The sequence below is a fragment of the Sapajus apella genome, unplaced genomic scaffold, assembly GCF_009761245.1.
Source record: "Sapajus apella isolate SASKATOON/1434 unplaced genomic scaffold, GSC_monkey_1.0 scaffold73, whole genome shotgun sequence".
Taxonomy (NCBI): domain Eukaryota; kingdom Metazoa; phylum Chordata; class Mammalia; order Primates; family Cebidae; genus Sapajus; species Sapajus apella.
In genome coordinates this window covers 5,890,150-5,913,009 of record NW_022437013.1, presented here as the reverse complement: position 1 = coordinate 5,913,009, position 22,860 = coordinate 5,890,150, and the positions used below count along the sequence as shown (strand labels likewise).

The window sequence follows — 22,860 nt, the reverse complement described above, 5'->3', positions numbered from 1 at the left end:
GTACCTTAATTTAAGTTGGACAGCAATAGAGTTCTTAAGAATAAATATGTTATCTCACCTGTGAAGGGTAAGTACTATGTTGCCTTCATAAAACAAAAGGCCTTTTTAATTCACCTGAGTCCATAGACCTTGTAAGTTGCAGATGAAAAACATAGTACTTCTCCTTCAAGGTGGGGGTAAATTTGGTTTTGATAATTAGTGTTTTCAACCAAATGTAAATTAGCTTCGATAAAATTTAAATATTTGGATAGATTAATAAGATTTTTGAGAGAAATATTATGTGAGTGAAGAGGTAGTTGGGCGTATCATGCTAAAGCAAAATAGAAATCAAAGCCCCTTTCAAATAGATTCATTTGGTTTTAAAAGAGTTTGGTATACAATTGCATAATAATAATATGGGTCCTTCCAATGTTCCCCTCTGCCTCTCAGAGATTTGACAAAGTTTCCCCTCCCTCTTCCACAAGCTAGAGGAGCTCCATCAGTCAATCAAACTGTAAGTATTTACTGGATGCCTACCGTGTTGGGCAGCATGAGAATTATTAGCTATGGTCCCTACCCTTAAGGAGCATATATTTGGGAGTAGGGGTGGAGACACAATCAGTACACAAGAAACAATTGAAAAGCAATTTTGTGCTAAGCTGTGAGGTACAGACTTTTATTTCAATGGGAGTTTAGAGAGGAGAGAATATAGGTAAGGTATTTCTGTGGTGAGACCTGATTGGCAGTATTAGGAAACATGAAGGGATGGATAGGTGACCTTGAAAGCAGGAGAAACAATCATAGGTCAGCCTACAAAACAGCAAGAAGAAGGCAAATGTCTTCCTCTTTTTAGAGTAACCTCTTTGGGAAAGAGTGAGATTAATTTTAAAGAGTAGTGGGGAGGCTTCTAAATTGTGGGTGATAATTCAAGGCTGAAAAGTACCTCTCATTGTTCTTATTTTTAATTAACCAAATAGAGTGCCAGAAATGTGTATGTCACCCTAAGCAAATGACTGATTTTATGAGTGTTTCAATATTAAAATACGCCTTCTCCTAAAGAGGTTCTCTTATAACCCAAGCTGAGCCACATTGACTACTAGTGATTTTCCATTCCTTACCTCCATGGCAGATCTTCCCTTCTGTAAACCAGCATTTTGCATCTGCTCTAGGGGGCCTGCCACCAGGGAAGTGAATAGGGGTCCCTCTGAAACGTAGCAGCTCCGTTTCCATGTCCACTGTGTAGGTGCTATGGAGTTCCCATTCTTTCCGGTTGGTGTCCAGGATTACATATTCTGAAATTCCATTTCCATTTGAATCTGTCCTTATCAACTGGTTGAATCCATAGAACTGCATGTTTCTGGAATGCTGAACCAGGCTGGCAGCACCAGCCTGTCCATTTTCTTTCATAGCATTATTCATGGCTTTTGCGATAAAGTAAATTGAATTGTAGATGGTTCCAAACAACGGTGAAACCTATTTTTAAAAATTACAATTATCTTGAGCTCTGGTCGCCCTAGAGCGATCTCAGAGTATATTCCAAGCCTGTGTTCATTACTATGGGCTGCACGTTTGAGTGGAATAGAGCTATGAAGACCCAGAGGAAAAAATTGTTTCTAAGGACTTGCTTGGTTTCTCCCCTGAATTTTTCTGTTTTTCTCCCCCAGGCTGTCACATCTTTAAATATATCAAATATGACAAGTTTATGAGCAAACCTAGTCATACACAATATATTTTTATGCTCCTAAAGTAAGAAAATGATTTAGAATTATAAAGGGCATTTAAGAAAACAAGTATAGAATAGACAAAGGGAGTTCAAAGGAAATATACCAGGTTAATTACTGGTGCACTGTGCATGGTAAAATCATTTCACTGGCACTACTAGAGTGGTAGGTGTGTGGAGAGACTGTAAATAATGTGACTCCACAGTGCATGTCTGTATCCTGTCTTAGCTCAAAATGGCTATTTTTCTAGACACATGCTCCCCAGAGAAAGCAAACATTAGAATTCACTTTTAAACACATACTTACACATACACACTCACATGTATGCACATGCAGACATCCACCCTGACACATACGCACCCAACTATCTAGAGCGAAAAGTTTCTAGAGTATAGAGAATGCGAGTTTTAATCAGAAAACCTATTGGTGTACAAAGTGCTAAAGATCCAACAAGAAGTCACTGTAAAACAGTAAGACTGCTAGGGTGGATAGCATAACTATGCCTGCTAAATAAATATGGTAAAAGCAACAATGTTCTTGTATACTACACCAGATGTACTTACTCATTAACTTTGTAGGTTTATTTTTGGAACAAATCTTGTATCTTTTTTCCAAAAAGGTAGAGAGGATGAGCAAACAATTCCCTTCTCTGTACCTCCCCCCATCTGGCCCCTCACACACGCGGCCATGGCTTCATGGTTTTCCATGTCACTTCACTTCTAGGATGGAGTTCAAGAAAGCTATGGTCATGCCATTTTACTGAGCATCAGGGAAAGCTGATACTTGTTACTTTGGTTTCACAAGGTCTAGAAAGCTAAGCTCCTGTAACAATCTTCATGTGAAAAAAAGGCTTAAAATTGAGTGAATCATTTTTTGTTGAAAATAGAAATCAAGATGCAGAGAGGTGTAACAGCTAGCTGGACACTGCCATGTCTTGTTAATGTAGAGTGGGGGTTTTCAACTCCAGCTGCACATTAGAATTACCTGAAAAGTGTCAAAAATAGCAGTGCCAAACCCAACCAAGACCAATAAAAAGAGGTGCATTTAGTTTGAGATCCCAGCAATCAGCATTATTAAAAGCTCCCAATTGATTCTAATACTCATGCATGGTTTTAAGACATCAGTAGAGGAGAAGGTATCCTGTCCTGTGATTAGTGTCCAATGCCAGAATGTTTGAGAAAGTCACTTATCACCTTTCTCTGTGCTTCAGTTTCTTCCTCTGTGAAATGAGAATACAGAATCATAATGTCTAAACCTTAGAAGTCATCTTGTCTATGTAACTTTATAGGTAAGAAAGGGAGACGCAGAGAAGTTACATGACCTGTCGAGTTCACCGACCTGAGCATAAAATAAGGAGTAAAATCCAAATCTCCTGTTTCTTAGTTTAGCATTCTTGATTGAAATATATGTCCCCTGTGGTCCCTACTGGATCTGAACTCATGTGGAAATTCCTAACACTTGGTCTATTTCAGGGGCCAAATTTAGCTTGTAGACACTTTTATAGACTGTATAAGGGTTCTTCTTCATCTCGCTGACCTCTCTCTTTATGTTGAAGTGCCCTACAGCTCAGTCCTTGGTCCTCTTCTCTGTCCACACTAAGTTCCTTGGTGATCTCTTTTGTTCACATGGCTTTAAGTACTAGATAGATCTATGCCATAACTCTCAGATTTATACTTCCAATTCAGCCCTCTATCCTAAATTCCAGATTCGTATAGTCAATGGCCTACTTTTATATCTCTACTTGGATGTTAAAAATTAACATACCCAATGTTGAACTCATCATCTTCACCCCAAATCCTTCTTAACCATCTACAATGTCTCAGACTATGTTAATAGCTACTCCATTCTTCTAGTTGTTCAGGCCAAAAACCTTGCCCCCCATTACAGAGCTAACTACTAGCAGAGCAGAAATCAATACCTCAGTCTCCAGAGAGTTTTATTTCAATGATCTTTCTTCATCACCCTGTCTCAAGATGTACTCTGTAGAAATAGATCATGAGTGGATGACATGTGCTGCAAAGGTATCCACACTTACTTACCTAGCACTCGCTGAGCTCCCTTAAGAAGTTTTCACTATTTTCCCCCCTGACATTCTCAGATGTTCCATTTGATTGTCTTTGGAATTTCTGCAGGACCCTGAGTGTTTTCTGGGGGCTTTGGTAGGTTATGGCAGTAAGTGAAGGATGGAAAGTGGAGTATAAAATCAATACTAGTAAAACAAATAAGTGGAAAAAAAAAAAAAAAAAACATGGCAGCAAGCTCCTAAAAGCAGACAGAATGCTAGTGTTCTATTTTGAAAGGCACAGAACCTTCTGGGAAAGAAACTGCATCTATCTGCAGCCAAAAGTGAAGATTAAAACTCAAAAACAACACTCCCACCTCTGAGTTGATCCAGCACACTGGGTTTTCAGCTGGCCAGGCTGTCCTGGCCTTTGTGCTCCCAGATTGACCCATTGGAGTTGACTGACAGAAACTCCCCAAGATGACAGAAATCTGAAGGCTGTTCTTCAGGATTATCTAGCCTAGACAACACATGTACTCATAGCCACAAAAGTATGGTAGAGAGGAAAAGAGCATAGCTATAGCAACAGCATTCACTTGCAAAAGAGGGGCTGTCACAATAGCCCACTGTCACTTCCAGGCCTTGGAGTGTACTGTAATTGGTTTGAGTTCCTGTTTCATCCATTGTGCCCTCAGCAAAGGGAATTGCCTCTTCCCATATGTGGAGGGCACACTCTGTTAGCATCACTCACAAAAAGTCTCTAGTTGCACTTGCCTCAAATGATGAGAAAGAGAAAAAGTAAAGGTTGGAACACAGGAAGAAGAGGCATTCTCTACAGGCCTCTATCCCAGCTTCTCACTACTGCTCCAAAAAGGTAAGACAGAATTGGCAGGAACTTCTGTCAGACAGGTGACCTTGTTGACATCACAGTCCAAAATGGTGAAACCACTGATGACTAAGCCTATTGTTTTTGCCTACCGTATAGACCTGAACCTGAAAGAATAAATTATGAATGATAATTAAAACATATCATTGATTTTTATTCTGTGACTTTAGATAGCTCTACCCTAGGCTGTCAAAGTTTTTATCCAAGAGAATAAGGTCTGGATCAGGAGCAGTAATATCTGAATTTGTTCAGTATAATGGTTCATGCTGTTGTTAAGTTGACTACCATCAGTTCAGATTTACTGTGTCTGGGAAGAAACAAAACTGGCTTCCAAATAATTTTGTGCTCATAAGTGTACATTAAAACGTGCCTAGCTTGAAAAGCCATCACTTGAAGGACAAAACGGCAACATCAATTTTGAACAAAAAGTAAGGCACCTGCATAGATCAAGAAACCAAAGGGTAATTTAATTCTTGCTATTAAAGGTAGTACCTCCAATAATGTATGATCTCAGCCCTTGGGCTTAGTCAAGAGATTGATAACAGACCAATGTATTTGATTTGAGGCACACAAACACAATACCCTTATTTTGCACAGAATGGGGTAGAAGAACAATCTTCGCCACTGTGAGCTGCAGACCACCTTTTCTAACAGCCTTGTGTGGTGGGCCCCATTCTATAATGTTCCCATCCTAACCACATCTGCTGCAGCCTAGCATCCCTCTGCCAGGTACCCATATTTAGGGCAATGTAAAACAATAGCTATAAGGAGCATAAGGTCCCCAAGCTTGCTAAGAAATCTGACGGATTTCCTTTGCTTAATCAAATAAGGGTACATTTGGAAAAATATGCAAAATGTATGTTCCAGCCATATACATTTGTAGCCAATGGAATTTAACTGAAAACAAGCATTGGGAATACAATAAAAAGGAAGAATCCAGGCATCAAACCCTAATTCAGAAGTCTAATTTGTGCCAAAATATAAAGGTACAAAGTTATAATCCTTGCCCGATAATCCTGAGACCACATTAGGATGTTCATCACTGGTGTCCCCACCCCTCAAGTCTCTCTATTCTGATTTATTATTCTCTTTTCACAGGTCCTCATAAGGGCCTAGTACCTCCTACATTACAGGAAAACAATAAATCTATTTGAATCAAAGTATTAGTCACTTAGCAATTTTACTTTGCTTCAGTAAACATTGGCATTAGATGTTATTAGCACAGTGGAATAAAACACAGCAAGCCTAATGTGTGGTTAAATGGTCAGGTTCTTGTGGCAGACTTGAACTGAAATCCCAGCTTTACAACTTGCCAGCTGTATGACCTTGAGTAAGTTACCTTGAGCCTTACTTTTCTCAACCACAAAAATGCAGATATCAATATCTAATTTGTAGGCTTCATCTGAGGATTCCATTGGATCATTTATGTAAACTACCTGGTACAGAGTAAACACTGAATATACAATAGCTGCTATTGTTTGCATTTCAGAAGAGGAGCACAGGGCTCTGGTAACACCATCTTGGAAGTACAGTGTTCAAGTCCCTCATCCTAGCCTTGAACTGCTGACCAAGAAGTACGAGAGTCCCAATTTTAGACCCAATTTCCTTAGCACCTAAAATGGAAAAACTGTTCTCCTTCATTTGGGGAAATATCTCTTTTCTATTTTGATTTCTATTATATCCCCTGCAGAGTGCCTGACCCACAATAATAATAACAAGTTTAATAATAATAATAACGGCTAACATTTGTTAAGGGGTTATCAAGTGCCAGGCAAATGATTTAGTGTCTTAATTTATTTAATCCTTACGAGAACCCTGTTAGGTAAGTACTATTGTTATTTTCAATTTTAAAATGAGGAAAAGAAGACATGGAGAGCTTAAGTAAACTTATGGCAATCTGCCTTCAAAGCCCACGTTCTTAACCTTCATATTACATCTGAGCTTTATAAGCACTTACTAACTTAATTAATAGGCTTTGGTAAACTCACCAGTAAAATAATATCACATGTACCCTTTTGTGACTTAGTTTTTCTTCATGACTTTTCATAGATTTCCTGATTAAAGATAATGCAATCAAGATTTTTTTTTTACTTCACTCTCTTTCTCCTCTCAAACATCACTCTCAAAGAGAACAAGGAACGGAAACACTAAATCTCCATAGGTAATGGTATTGGGAAACATCTGTAACCTCGTACCATGGAATCTGAAAATGAAAAGTTGCTACAAACATGGCAACTAGTTTAGCAAAGTGGAGAACAGTGAAAACTAAGTGCCTGCAGAGGGAATTACTGATAAGCAACAAGTCAATGTGCCCTGTAAGAAATCCTGGAAAAAATTAGTGATTACAACCACCATGTACTGTAGAAGCGAGGGTGAGGTCAAACACTAAAAGAGGGAGAGCTCTTTGAATGTTAAGGAACAGGTAGACATGCCCCAAAACCACCTCTCCCTGGGAGGAACAGACGTCTATAGGAAACAGATTACATTGATTCAGAGCAGCTCCAGAGCAGGGATACTAGACAAAATGGAAGTTGGAAATGAAGTGGAGCACAAAAAGCAGTGATGAAATTAGCCTTCATGCTTAATGGTGAGAATCCCAGTCTCCTTCTCCCAACATTGCTTCCGGAATACTGACAGCTATGATTATGACTACCAAGAAGATTATAAGACTCTTCTCCGAAGAAAAAGGCTAGCTCAAGAGCCAAGGCCTACAGATATTAACCAAAAGAGACAAACAAAAATAACTGGTTAGCTAATTGCCCTATACTGAAGCCCACTTGTCAACATATCCATCATGAACATAAACCTTCAAATCTGCAGACATCTATGGAAAATCTCCAACGTGAAAGTGAAACATGAAAAATTAGGAACAGTAGAAAAAACAGATGAAATAGAGAACAGAAGAAAACTTCAAAAAAACTATAATGAATACCTCAGGGTAATAGGAAAAATACTATATTGATAAAACAGAAGCAGAATGTGATTAAAATAATCAAACAAGAATGAACTATTGGAAATTAAAAATATAACCAAATCATTCTTAAGAACTAGTAAAAGTGGGCCGGACGTGGGACGTGGTGGCTCATGCCTATAATCCCAGCACTTTGGGAGGCCAAGGCAGGAGGATCACCTGAGGTCAAGAATTCGAGACCAGCCTGATCAACATGGAGAAACCCCATCTCTACTAAAAAATAGAAAATTATCCAGGCCTGGTGGTGCATGCCTGTAATCCCAGCTACTTGGGAGGCTGAGGTAGGAGACTTGCTTGAACCCAAGAGGCAGAGGTTGCAGTGAGCAGAGATTGCACCATTGCACTCTAGCCTGGGAAACAAGAGTGAAACTTCCTCTCAAAAGGAAAAAAAAAAGAATTAGTCAAAGTGTTAGAACACAAAGATGAGAAACTCTCCCAGGAAGGAAAACTAAAAACAAAAATATGGACCATGTAAGATAAAAATAAGGCAATTAAAAGATCAACCCAGGAAATCTTATATCTTATATATTGTATAGTATTTCCAGAGAGAAGAAGGACAATGTTGTTGAAGAAATTATCAGATAAACAATAGAAGAAAATTTCTCAAAGGAATCAGCTTCTAGATTGAAAGGCTCCACCAATACAGCATATTATGTGTCAAAGATTCCTGTATCATCATGAAATTTCACAGCATCAGAAATAAAGAGAACATCTTAAAAGTTTCTGAGGGCATAAAGAGGAATGAAAATAGGTTGTATCAAAAGATTAGGAATAAGAATAACATTGGTGTTCTCAACACCAACAGTGGAAATTGGAAGACAATGTGCCATGTCTTCAAAGTACTGAGGGAAAATGTTTTCTACCCTAGATTTATATACTCATTCATAATATCAATCAATAGTGAAGATGAAATAATGACTTTTTGGACATGCAAAATCTCAAAAATTTACCTCCTGTAAAAAGCTACTACAAGATGTGCTCCACAAAAATGACAAATTAAACCAAGAAAATAGATCACAAGATTCATAAAACAGTAGACCCTGCACAGAAGAGAAAGAGACTTTTAAGAATGATGAAAATAGAGAACTAACATAATATTTATATTTGTGCAGCAGCCTTAGGGAGCAACATGTTTAGATGGGGATGAGAAGACAGAGTGCCCCAGGAAAAAAACAAATAAAATTGATAAGGAATTTAACAGGCTTTACTATGTATAAAATTGTTTTGAGGGGATTTTACAGCCGTAACAAAAAGTGTGGAAAGACTTAGACATTCAAATTAAGGTACCAAATTAAAAAATAAAACAATAATTAACCCCAGTAAAAATCAAAAGTTACATGTGACAAGAATTATAACCATAGTATATCACGTGGATCAGTAATAAATGATATTTATGTAGGTACTATGTTAAAAATACTAAATATGGATTTAACTAAAAATTGTGATATAAGCATATTGAAGGTTGAAAGGAGAGTAAGGAACTACAAAAAGGCTGAGTGCTCCTCAACTATAATAGGAATGTGACAAATAATGCTCAAAATTGATTAATCAAGAGTCACCAGTAGTAGCATAGCATTTAGAAACACAGAAGTAAATACCAGCATAAAGAGCTTAAAAAAAAATGAAAGTGTTTGCTTCTGATGAGGGGAAGAAGGGAGGCCTTACGGGCTGCTTTGTTATTGATATAAACCTTTTAGCACTTCTTGACTTTTAAAACTATGTGTATGTATCACTTTCATAGCTTTCTGTTCATTTCATTTTTTACCTGTTAAAGAAGCAAGAGTATAAATTAAAAGATGTTGCAAACCACTGCTACAGACAATGTTCCTTATATATAGAAATCTCTGTTGAAAACTTACTGGGCAAAGGAGAAATATTGCCATCTTGTTAATGCATTTGCTTAACCATATATTATCTGTCTCTCTCACTAAAAATTAAGGTCTATAAGGGTGGCAACAAGTGATGTGCTAGCAAATGTTTGACAAGAGCTATATAAAAAGGGGAAAAGCTCTTATTTGTAGCATTTGTCCATTTCTGTGGTGTAACTACTACTATCATGCCTGATTTCAAGCTACCAATTGATGTCACTGAATGCAGAGCTAGGAAAAGATGCACAGAATCAGATTTTCTAGACTGGCTCTAACATACCATTGCTAGAAACCCTGTCCGTCTTGCTTAGTGTTCTACCTAGGGTTCAACACAGTGCCGAGCACATCACAGGTGCTCAATATATAGTTGTTGACCTGTTGATCAAATAGGGAAAAAATAATAGAAGCCCAGATATAGACAAATATCAAACCACATAATTTGATCTGAGAATATACCATTTATAATTTTGAAAGCTGGAAATACTGAGAGCCTCTCTGCCAGTAATCAGAAAACTTCAATAGAGTAGGAAGCTGAAGTCAGATTGTAACTTAGATGCCAAGTCATCACCAATCAATAAAGCTATCCTAGTCTCAAAGGAGAAAAAGTGGAGAGAAAGGTAACTGTGAGCCAGGCACTCTGAGAGTCGCTTTTTACATGTTACTTTGTTCAATTTTCATGGTAGTTCTAGAAGACATAGCTCACTAACCCATTTTACACGTGGAGAAACTGAGACTCAAATTTCTACGTAACTTGCCCAAGGGCACACAGCTAGTAAAAATGAGAGCTGGGATGTAAACCCAAGCTTATCTAACACCTTATCACATGCAGTTTCTGCTATACCGGCTACCTTCTAAAGTACCTTTGAACAAGATAATTTAGGGAAAGTGGGGGTTTTGTTTATCAGAGACAGGAACATAATTATCTCATCCTTTTATCATTCTTCAGTTATGAAGGTCCAGACTGAGCACATGCGAAGTGAGGGGCACAAATGCATCCAAACAGGCTTTTTCAGAAGCTCTGTGTTCTTTGTTGTAGCTCTTCTCTCTATTTCCTTGTTTAAAGCAGAGTGCAGGCTGCCTAGCAACCAAGCTAATGGCATCTTTTTTTTGCCTTAATTACCTTATGTTTTCCACAAGCTCAAAGGGATTGACGCAAATATCAAGAGAAGAAAGTCTGAGTTTTTATGTGAAAATACCTGTTCATATATATATGTGTGTGTGTGAACAATACACATACACATACATACATGTGCACACATATACCCCCTCCTTCCTTTGATCCTTTGATTAAAATACAAAAATTACCTCCATTGTATATATGTGATGCCATATCACCGGTTAAGAAGTACAAAAATTCACCATCTGGTTGCTTGCCTATAAACACATCAAACAACTGGTTTGACTAACCATTCTGAGCAATTTGAGGAGTTCTTGACAAAACTGACCAGTTGTTTTTAGCTGTGTGTGTGTGTGTGTGCACGCATGCATGTGTGTCTCCTAAAAGAGAGTAATACTTATTATAAACTTATCAGTAACAATAAAGTCCAAATCCAGTATTGTTAATATCTCCATTATTAATTTTTTTATTAGAATAAGAATCAGCAAAATCTTTGCTATAACTCCTCCAGGCAGAAAGATACATAAACCTAAGTTTCACTTGAATCACTATTCAGACAGAGAAGCGGCCCACAGGATAAAGAAATAAAGGACCGATGAAAAAGAATATGAATATCAGACACAATCAACTGCCTACCTAACAGCCTTCTTTCTTGCTAACAGAATCTCAATTTTGTTCACATTTTTCCAGCGGCTATATATTTTGTTCACATTTTTCAATCACGGTGGTCACATTCCTCCTTCTAGGTTATTGGTTTAGACATGGGCATAGGACAGAAACGTGACAAAGAAAGTATGGGAAGAATTCTGCTTGGTGAGATTCTGAGAAAGATTTCTTCAGTCTTAAAAAGAGACACAAGAGAAAGACAGTCTCTACTTTCACCTCTGGACATTTTCACCTATATGTGATGTCTGGAACTGTGGCAGCCACCTTGGGACCATAAGAGGAACCAGCTCATCAGGGCAAGCTTAGCATGCTATAGCTTATAAAGTGGAAAAATGAAAATAACCTGGTTCATTGATTACATTATTGACTGCTGAATTAACCAACCCTGGGGCCCTCCTATCTTCAAATTTTGAAAAAGAATTATTATTTAAACCATTTTGTATTGAGCTATTACTTACAGCCAGAAGCAATATAACTAATACAGTATTCTAGGAAATGCCAGAGCTTTTAAACTTATGTATATGATGTTCTAAGTACTTTTGAAAATGCCTACTTTCTATATCTGATCTCCAATGCACAGAAACCTCCCTTTGTATTTTTTCCAATCTAAATGGCTTCTTTTGCCTCCCCATCTTCCTCTCATATTCCTTGTCTTCTTTTTATTCTTCCTGTTTTTGTCTTTGTTTTCCATTCTTTTCTCTACTTTCTTATCCTCCTTATTCCTTTTTCTTTCTCTAAGCCTCCAGTGGCTATGATTGCAATCTGAAATATGTCTATACATACGTTTATGTACACATATATAAATACTATGTCTTGTATAGCAGAAGGGAGAACTTCTTCCCCATTCCAACTGGCCTGTCTTCACCCACTTACTCATTCCTCCCCACAAAGGAGAAGTGATTTAATCTGGCTAGTTAGTTTGGAAGGAGAACTAAGATTGTGTAGCTCAGCCCCTGCTGTCTTCTTTCTTTTGGGAGCAGGCTACCTAAAGGAAGCATATGCTCTGCTGTTCTTCTCCAGACTATACATTTTACAAAAGGCCTGCTCTCATGGGGCAGGACTGCAGTGGTCCAGCAATGCCATTGACTAGATGGAGAAGTTTGTTGAATCCTTGGGTTCAGTATTTGGAAGCTCAAATGCTTACAGGTAGAAGCCGCATCGTCCAATACCAGTGTTATCAATAATAAAAGTAACAGTTTCTTATATACTAGCTCTTTTGCCTAATTGTTAAATTGGTTCAGACCTTACATCACAAACAGGGCTTCTTTTCATTAGGCTCCCTTGAACAGCACCAGTATATATTAAAGTTCTTTTTCTCTGTTCTTAAATGTATTTATTCTTCCTGACTATATAACGTCATCGTGGGCTGCTTAAAGATTAAAAAAAAATCTCCAACAATGTGCCTTTGTTTTACAAATGTTTTCAGCAAACTAAAGATGTTTTTAATTTGTCAGTGGTTGCCTGCCATTGATTGGGTTTCTTATGGAATTGAAACTTGGTATGAAAGTAATTTACCATGCTGATGTTTTAGGTTCTCAGCTTATGATAACTCACTAATATGCACTTACTTGATCGAACTCCAACTTCTCAGGAATTTCACCTCTTACTGCTGCCTCTGTAAAGGCTTGATAGAAGGTTTTTTCTTGGGACTCCACTGTAATGGTCAACACTGCGTCATAGGCTTCCCGGAGCTTTGGGTTGTTCCTTAGGACCTGGTAGGGGGTGTGCTTATAAGGTAAACTGTAGAGCAGGGCATCATAGGGAACAAAGACGTAGGTTCCATCAGTCATTTTCAGATCATGAGCGCATTCCAAGAGATGCATCTGAGTCTCTCCCCCAATCAAAGCTGAATGCATACACATGATGATTACTGAAACCAACAAAGCAAGGAGGTTATGGCAGCAATCTGTTAGTAAAATAGTACCAAAAACTACAGATAGGAAAAATAAATGTGTTCTAACCAATTTGTAAATGGTTTCTTATGGCTCTAAGATAAGCAAGATGTTGTCCTGAGCTGAGGCTGAGGTATGTTCATGGACTCTGGATTAGGGATAGTGACGAGAGACATGCCCACAGGCTGCAGAGCCTAATACCAGACAGGAACAAGAACTAGCATAATAAATAGGAAGTAGCATAAAAAGAGGTTTTAGGGTTGGAAAAATTAGCTTTACATCGTAACACCACCAGTTTTAACTGTGTATCCTTTGTTAAATTACTCAACCTCTAGCTGTCTCCTCCATAAAATGGAGACAATATGTACTTATGGAGGGGTAGTGATGATTGAAGAAAGGAGACAAGTCATTTACTTAGTACCGAGCACATAATAAATAGTAGCTACTATACACCTAAGAATTAGAAGAGAAAATAATAAGAGAGAATGGGAGATGTTACCACAGCCTCTATTGCTTTTTATCGTACATCTCCTATACACATGTACTCTAACAGATTTTAACCAACTGTTCTCATCCTTACCAAGGTCATTATAGACAACTAATAGCACTAACTTACTGACGTCTAAATGTTACTGCAAGTTGAGTACTCCTTATACAAACTATTTAGGACCAGAAGTGTTTCAGATTTCAGACTTTTCTTTTATTTGGGATATTAAGTATAATATTTGCATTATCCTTACCCGTTGAGCATGCCTAATCCAAAAATCTAAAACACTTCAATAAGTATTTCCTTTGAGTGCCATGTTGGTGCTCAGAAGTTTTCAATTTTGGAACATTATTTCAGATTTGCAGATTAAGGATATACTGTCTGTAATATTATGGGTGAGAAGTTCAACTTTTTAAAATCTAACTTCCCTATAATTGGAATTACTATGCATTCAATTTAATTCTTCCTAGACTTATGAAACTATGTTATTTGGCAAGGTTATGCTAGAATGGAGTGGATTCAAGGGGGCTACGGTTGAAAAATGGCAGCTAGATCATGAGACTGAAAGTCTTATATCCAATTTTGCCCTTGGCATGCTAAATAAGTTTAGTTTAAGCCCACTTGTGCTTCAGTGCCCACATCTTTAAAATTTAGATTCCAGTGAATTTTACAGGTACATTGAGTAGTTTAATTAGATAATGCCTGGCAAGTATTCTGAGCTCCTTGAAGAAAGGCAAATACTCTATTGCTACTGGTAAATATTAATTATACACATTTACACTGAACCTTTAATCTCAGAAACTTAAGTGTGCTTAACTACATTCAATGACTTGTCTTTGGCATTTATGTATTGTTTCAACTATTTTCAAACACCATTTTTACACTTGCTAAGCACCCTAAAGAGTTTCCCTTTGAGCTAGAGCTGATATCTTTCTTTTTTAAAGTGTAACTAATAAGTTACAAAGTTGATTTAAACATACCATATACATACGCACACACCACAGCATAACATGAGTTTTCAAATGACCATTAGTAACTCCTTTAAAATAATTACAATAAGAAGTGCTGCATGTATTCTGATGTTCACGCTTTTTTAGAAATCTTAAGCTAGTTCATGAGCCACACAAGGAATTCAGCCTCACTTGTTTATAATCACACATTGTATAACGGGAAAATGGAGTGCCAGAGAGGTTTGACAATGCAAGAGTTGGATTTAGAGAAAGTAGAACTGAAGACCTCTCACTCTCTACATTTGGCTGCAACATTAAAAATAAATTAGTTTGGTCAAATTAGTATAGTCACAGGTCCACTGAGTGGGGGGAAATGAGTTTAGTCAGGGGTTTCAGTTGACCAGTTTGTCCAACAGTATCCTCAACAAGTAGATCAGTAGTAGCATCTTTCTTCTGCAAATCAAAGATTGAATGATTTGTTCAAGGTTACTCAACAATGATACAATTTGATTTAATTTACTTAAAGGGATATTAAAGTGACTTTACTACATGGAAAATGTTAAATAGAAATAGTGTTTGGTGATGATTGTAATACAGCAAATACTTTAACATATATTACATGTAGTAGATGCTATTATGATGTGCCATCAAGATACACACTTCAGTACTGAAGCACTCATTCTACCAACTGCTGGGTGTGTTAGCAGCTGATAGCTGATTTTTCTCTGAAAGTTGATCTCAGCTAAGGAAAGGCACCTCTCTCAAGGTTACATCCTCTCAGAAGTGTGCTGGGGCTCACTTTGGCTAGTTCAATTTTCAGAGATTTTGTGAGGCAGTTAAACATCATGTTATTAGCTTGATATTGACCATTGTGGAAATTATTACACTATGGAAATCAGCAAACACTACAAATCAGAATTTTTTTCCCTCTAAAGATCTGACTGTTAAACAATTATTATTACACACTGTGCCCCCTTCCATGGGTGAGACTGAACCTAATGACTGTTCCGCATGGAGGTAGAACAGCCTAGACTCCTCATCTTAACTCTGGACAATACTGAAGGGTCATACCAGCTCTAGAGCTCCCCCAAAGACTGGTTGAGGCCTTTGTTGACTGCACTGCAGTTTTTAATTCTTTCTGCCCAATCCTACAGTCTTCTCTCCCTCACAGGTGTTCTCCTTGAAAATACTCATCCAAAAAGCTTCCAGCACTCAAGGCTCCATCTGACAGGCTGTTTTCCAGGGAAACTGACTTGTGACACTGTATTAGAGCCCCCACCTTCCCCTGACTTGACTTCTACCCTGGCACTTACAAGATTTATTGCTCTTATTTACCTATATCAGCTTCTACTACCAAACTGTGAGCTCTTTGAGGAACTGTGTCTTATTTATTTCCATATCCTTGTACCTATTATGCACACAATGATGTTGTTTAGATGAATTTTGTAAACTAACAGCTTCTTCAGGAGGCGAGCTTGTACACGTGGGTATTTTTTGTGGGTTTCTTGAGATATGAGACACGGGCATATATGAGACACGTTAGGATGGAGAAACGATTGAAAGTGATATTTGCTTCCAATTGCAGGTAGACACTCCCATGACTGTTGTTCATGCCTACTATCATTAATTATGCCCAGTACCTTACCCTCAACCCTGAATCTCTCATCTTTATTTTTCTTTCATATACCCACACTGACAATATTTCAAAGGGTCCAATTTTTATAACTGAAAAGACCCTTTGAGACCAAGCAGGCGAACCCATCTCCATCATTTTATAGATGAAGAAATAGGAACCTCAAGAGGCAAAAATCACAGGCTCCTCTTTTTTTGCATGGCAATATCTTGCTGTTGAACATGATTAAAGTAGAAAGCATAAATACTGAATTCAAACAACAGCATCTTAATTTAATAGATTGAGTGCTTTGTGAACAGGGATTTGTAGATACATCTGTTCTACAAGATAATTTTACTAAATAGTTTTATTATGTTAAAATTACATTCATTAAAATGGGATTTGACCTGTAAGTTGTTGTCAGAAAAGGATTAGTTTATAGAAACCTTACATCCTAAACAAGGCCTGGGTCAACAGGTGGTCACTGAATAATACTAATTTGTAAGTTTCCATCCTGTCAAACTACTTTATAGTCAAAACAAGGACCAGGAAGTATACCCTTCTGAGATCGCATCTCACCACGATATGACACTAGCACTTTATCTGAGCTACTTGAGCTGTCTAGTAGCTTTGTCTTCATGTTGTGGCACCAACCATAGCAGGCTGTCTAGGACCCTTTCTTTCACCCTCAATGCTAGCAGCAGGAAATGTCATGAATCTCTGGGACAAGCCAATTTCCATGTCACTCAAAATTCCTATTTCTCTTCCTAAATTAAAATATTCTATCAAATGTTTTCTTGAGAAAGAGGAACTGTGTTTCTGAAAAGGCAAGGTCACTTTACTTTCTAAAGTGACTTTTATTAAATTAAAATAGTCTATTAAATCTTTTCTTGAGAGAGAAGAACTATGTTTCTGAAAAGGCAAAGGCCACTTTATTTCTCTCAGATTACTGGCTATGATGTCCTCCATGAAGGAAACTGGGCCTAGTTTCACACCTTGCGAGATGAAAATGAGTCCACTTGCTGCTGCTAAAGAAGTCCTTAGGAGCCATATTCATATTTGTGATCCATTGATATTGCTCGCAATCCACAGAAACATCCCCCCATTCTATTGTCTTCACTCTTTATTTTAACCGCTTTGTGATATTTCCTGCCATTGACATTCATTATAACAGTTGCTAAGAGGGCAGGGAGGGGAGGCAGGCCAGAGGAGGAAGGCAGCATGAAGATTTATCCCAAGTCTCACCTTCTCTCAGGATTCTTTCCTATCTGGCCATATTGTAAAATAAGTAGATTCCTACCCTCTCCCTCTCAGTTTTCTCCCACCCAGCCTAATAAATGGCTGTGCAAGAAGGTGGGAGGCTCTGGAATGTGCATGTTTCCCAGGCCCCATCCCCAAGTGTGATTAGTGCAGGAGGCCCTCAAAGTACACTTTTAGAACACTACATGAGGTGATGTGTGGCTATCTCTATCAGCTAAGGATATCCAACACATTTTTGGCCATAAGTCCTGAAGTTACCACTTACTTAATTGCCACTGGTGTTGAACCAGTCCAAGTAGCTCAGCATGATGGCAGATAAACATTATATTCAATGACTATTCCATCTGCGTCGGACCATGATTTTTTACAGACTCAGTTAAGCTTGTATTGGAATTGCATTTGTTGCCTTAACATTCCTGCCCAGCTTGAGATAAGTTTTTGTATTTCTCCACACCTTGAAACATATGCTTTCTCCTGCTTTTTCTAAACTGCCATGTACATACGTACTCTTAAATGCAAGAACTCTAGATGTTTAGAGATTTCCTCTTGTGTCAAGTCTTCAATAATTTGATCATTAGTGATCATTTGCCATTCATGAAAGCAAGTTGTCCTCTTGCCATTTATATTTACTTACATTTGGTGTTACATTATACCAAATCCTACAACAAATTCCCTATTAGCACTAAGGCTCTTGGTCCTAGTATTATGGGTAATACTGTTGTTATTACTATGGGAAAACAGGATTGACACCTGGTATGTTGAGGCACATAAAATAATTTTATCTATGGGTCCAAAAGTTAAGAAAGAAAGATGGCAGGGCTGAATTATATGCCATATACAGAACACAGGATCTCAATTGAGTATGCTTTAGGTGCATACCACAAGTGGACAGGAGGCAGTATAGATTGGTCTATCATTAGACCAGTGGTTCTCAGTGTAGTCCCTGGATGAGCAGCATCAGTATCACCTGAGAATGTGCAGTATTAGAAATGCAAATTCTGGGGCCCCACCCCAGTGTTCCTGAACCAGAAACTGTGGAGGAGGAACACAACAATCTGTTTTAATAAGTCTTCCAGGGGATTCTGGTGTCCACTGAGATTTGAGAGCCACTGCTAAAGACTACTCGGAATATATATTCTGGCTTTCTCATTCACTAGCTGTGTGACATTGGGTAAGTTATTTAACCCCTTTTAGCTTCAGAAGTCTTATTCATAAAGTAGATAAACAATAATTGTCCTTACTTAATAGAGGTGATGCAATATTGGATGACACAGTCCATACAAAGCCCTTGAAAAATTACTAGCACATAGTAAACTCCCAATAAATATTAACTATTACCATTATTTTTATTGCTATCTTTTTCTTATATACAAGAATCTTCAATAAATGAGAAGAACTCATTCTGTCCCAGGCAATAAGATAGCAATCAGATATTTAATTTTGGAAGAACAAGAGAAAGCTATTCCAATGGTGTCATATTTACTTAACATCATATTGTAATGAAGCATTCCCAATTTGGAAGGATTGAAAGGAAATCCCAAATGCTCCAACATCCCGGTAAGCTTAAATTTAAAGGCTTACACAATCAGTCCAGCACAGGGCTGATCAGCAAGAAGATGAGGAGAAGAAGGGAGGGCTTAGAATAGCCATTTGGAAAGTTCTCTAAAGAGCTGCAGGTAAGGCCTCCGGCTAGCCTTCACAGAAATTAGAAGAGGAACTCCTTCTGAGTGAATGCAATCCCACAGGTACTATGTTTGGTGAGTAAATGCCCTTTTGTGCCATTGGACAAAAACTTCCAACAGGGCTCATGATTTGAGGAGCAGAGATTGGGCTGAATTTTGGCCCTCAAGCCCAATCAGGTAGGTTTCCTTGTGCGGGGCACAACCTACATAACCACGCACAGCAGCCCTGATTATAAATTAATGACTTTGTCTTTGATTAATATCTATCCTATTTGACTTTGTCAGAAGAAAAAATAATTGGTAGTTGCTCCCAAGGCTTAAGAGAATTGAGTTAAGAATCTGGGAAAGACTGAATCCCCCTACTCTGAGACTTTATTTATTCCTTCTTTGGTTGATAGTGCTTACACCCACCTACTTATTACTGTGAGACTCACAGGTATTGTAAAACTTGAAAGAAAATGCCTATCTCCCAGATAATCCTGAGAATTAAATGAGATCCATCCGCAAATGCATTTTAAAATGTAGAGAGCTGTTTACACATAAAGTAATAGTATGGTTGCTTTTATTGTCTCTATGGCAGCGTATAGTAACACCTCTGCTGTCTTCCCACCCAAGAGCTCATGACTATTATTATCGCTATTATTAACTACTACTAAATATATCATTGCATTGATATGTAAGTGCAACTTAGACCTGTTTCTGAGAAAGATGCTTTCTCTAACTCCCATAAGGTGCCAATGATAGTTACTAATTGGAAATATTAATTTATAAGAATCATAAGTGTCGTACCAGCCAGTAATAGGCTGCTCCTCTCTCCCCTTTCACCACACTACCACCATCACTATGACCACCACGGCCACTGCCATGTGGCAATGCCATCACTGCTTCTGCAAACAGATCAGAAAAAAAAAATCAACCTTCCAATTATTTCTACTACTTCCAAATATTTCCAAGCCCCTCCAAAAGAAGGGGTCCCTTTCCACCGTCTTTTGTACATCACAAAGTGTCCTCTCTGAAGGCTTGCTTGTGGGTCCACAGTGTTAAAAAGTAGCCTCATATCCAGCAAAATAGGGAAGAGGTCAGGTTCTGCCTTCCTCAGCCTTTCTCAGCTGAGGTCACACAAAAAGTTTGCAAGGTCTTTTGAACTGACTGCAGAAGTCAAGTCATGGTGACCCCTGTCACCTGCACATACACCTCCAGATGGACTCCTTGAGCAAGAAAGTCTGAGTCAACCTTGTGACACTGGACTCTTTGGCCTGATTAACCAACCTTATAACATTCTGCCATTGTTCCTACCTCAACCATTCCTGCCTCAACTGATAAGCCAACTTTGTGACACTGGACCTTGGACCTTGTGACACCCTGCCCTGGCAACACTCCCCCAGCTTGCAAAAATCCGCCCTGAACTGTAACTTCTGCAACTATCCACTGCCTACCCCAAACCTATAAAAGCAACTCCTATCCCACTGCCCTCCACTGACTCTCTTTATGGACTCAGCCCACTCGCACCCTGTTGAATAAACAGCCTCGTTGCTCACACAAAGCCTATTTAGGTGATCTCTTCATTCAGAGCATACCTAACAAAGTTTAGTGTCTTTTTAGTTCTTCTCAGTCCAGATAGATAACAGCCAGGAACACTTAGCAGCCTCAGTTCCAATAGTTGAGAGGGACTGGAAAACTAGCTAAAGATTTGATCTGGTATGTGCTACCCATGGTGTGTTGCAGTCTTCCTCACTGCTATGCTGACCCAATCTGTACTCATTGGCTTCTGGCTCAGTTTCTCACCAAATCTCCAATATTCTAACGGGACCAAAGATGTACCCTGAACCTTAGGCGACTTGGCTAAAACTCTGATAATCTATTTTTGTTCATTCTCTGGATCCTGCTTTACATGTTCCCATGGGCTGAGGCATTGTTTTCAACAAATGATCAAGTGGACAACAAGGGCAATATCTATCTTACTTTAACACTCATTCCTCTTCCACCATTCCCATGGTCACACCTCACCCACCAGCTGGCGTGCCCTCAGATACAGACATGTGGCTGTACCAAATATGCTTCGAACAAAGCACAATGAGCTGCCTGAGGTTGTACTCAGGCCACAACCCAACAAATGATTCAGTTCCCCTGCCCCCACCCCATCCCATTCTGACTCACGTCACTGAGATCCCAGCATGTCTCATCTGAATCTGCCTATGTTTTGTCAAAAAAAAAAAAAAAAAAAAAAACCAGAGAGAAAATCCTGGAGTGAAGAGCTTTTGTCATCACTCTCTTTTATCGTCACTCTCTTTTATCTCTCTTTCTGAATCCCTCCTCCACTTCCTGTTGCTGCCCTTGCTATTCAAGGTCTTCCTTTGCTCCATAACCATTCTCTCTAGGTTTTGTTCCCCGCAATCTCAACATTTTCATTACCTTGGTGGGCAGATCCGTACTGTAATAAAGAAGACAATCTGACTAAGAGAAGTCACATTAAAACAATGACTGGGATCTTAATGTGAGAAATAGTTATTTGCATTATTATTAAATTAAAGCAGCATTTCTCAACTCTGGCTGCACATTACAAGCACCTAGGAAGCTATTTAAAATACCTTTGCTGGGCCCCACCACAGACCAATTCTAGTAGAATTTCTGGAGGTGGCATTGTGGTACCAGTAGTCTTGAAAAGATGTCTAGGTAATTCTAGCATGCAGCCAAACTGAGAACCCTTGACCTAAAGGAATCTCTAATCATAAGGCAATAATATGTGCATTTGCTTCCTCCGTGCTTCAAAGGGGTTGTGGATGGTTAGCATTAATCCTAATTCTTCTCAGTCTGACAGCCCAAAGAGCTTCAGGGCCTGGATTTATTTAACATTTTATGGTAGAGGCCAAAATATCATTTTAAAGTATACAAATGGGTGGGATGTTAAACATTCATGGAATATAAACTTGCGGGAGACATTGGGCATCATTAAGATTTGTAACATATTACAAAGTTATGATACTAAATATATTAACCTGTTTCTGGCATGGCTTCCTGGAAATGGTTTTACATCTTTCAAAATAATTCTATGCTCTGCTTTGAAAGTATCAAGCTCTATTATGAAGTAATAAGAACCACACTAATTGCTTAACATCATGGAATCTTGTACACTGGAGCTGGAAGCAGATTACTGTAGTTCTGGAACTAAAAACTACTCTTGCCCTCATCCTCTTTTAATGATCGTAATTAAGGGTTCAATACTGAAGGCACCTGAAAATTTAAAACAGGCTTCTGGTTATCGGCCAGGCCTTAGCTGGACCACTCTGTAACAAACTCATTGTTAAGTAAATGACTGGGACAAGGACTAATACTTGAAGGAATCAGTTTGTCAAATAGTTTCTGAGATATCCATCCTAAAGTGGTAGAGTGGCTGCAATGGGCGAATGAGAAGCATTCGCATGAATCATAGCCATCTCCAGGGGAAGGTAAAATGGAGATTAAAAAATTGGAATAGAAAAAAAGTCAAAACAATGTGTCACAAGGGCTTGCCATACCGGTAAGTAAAAGAGATCTGATTCAAGAGGACCAGGAAGGGCCCCTTTTTGCCAAAACCCACCAAACTAACTTTGAGAATGATAGCTTTAGTGGATCAAGTCCTTTGCTTCACATTTGTCTATTGTCTCTGCAAGAATCATCTTTGAACATTAACCTTCCAGAGGAAGAGGAAATTGTTAAAATTTAGACAGTCTTCTTATTTTAATATACCTTCATTCTTCAGCTCCGTGCCCTCCATAGCAATTAGCTGT

At 38.4% G+C, this 22,860-nt stretch overlaps 1 protein-coding gene across 2 annotated transcripts in view; it reads right to left on the bottom strand.

The window, feature by feature from the left end:
* Positions 1-22,860, bottom strand: part of GUCY2F (guanylate cyclase 2F, retinal) — a 106,595-nt gene that overhangs the window by 76,431 nt on the left and 7,304 nt on the right. For both annotated transcript variants that reach the window (XM_032250865.1, XM_032250866.1), the window contains exons 3-4: positions 12,779-13,080; positions 1,098-1,452 (exon numbers count right to left, since the gene is read on the bottom strand). In XM_032250865.1, coding sequence (XP_032106756.1) covers positions 1,098-1,452; positions 12,779-13,080 — 657 coding nt within the window. The remainder of the gene's footprint in view (positions 1-1,097; positions 1,453-12,778; positions 13,081-22,860) is intronic.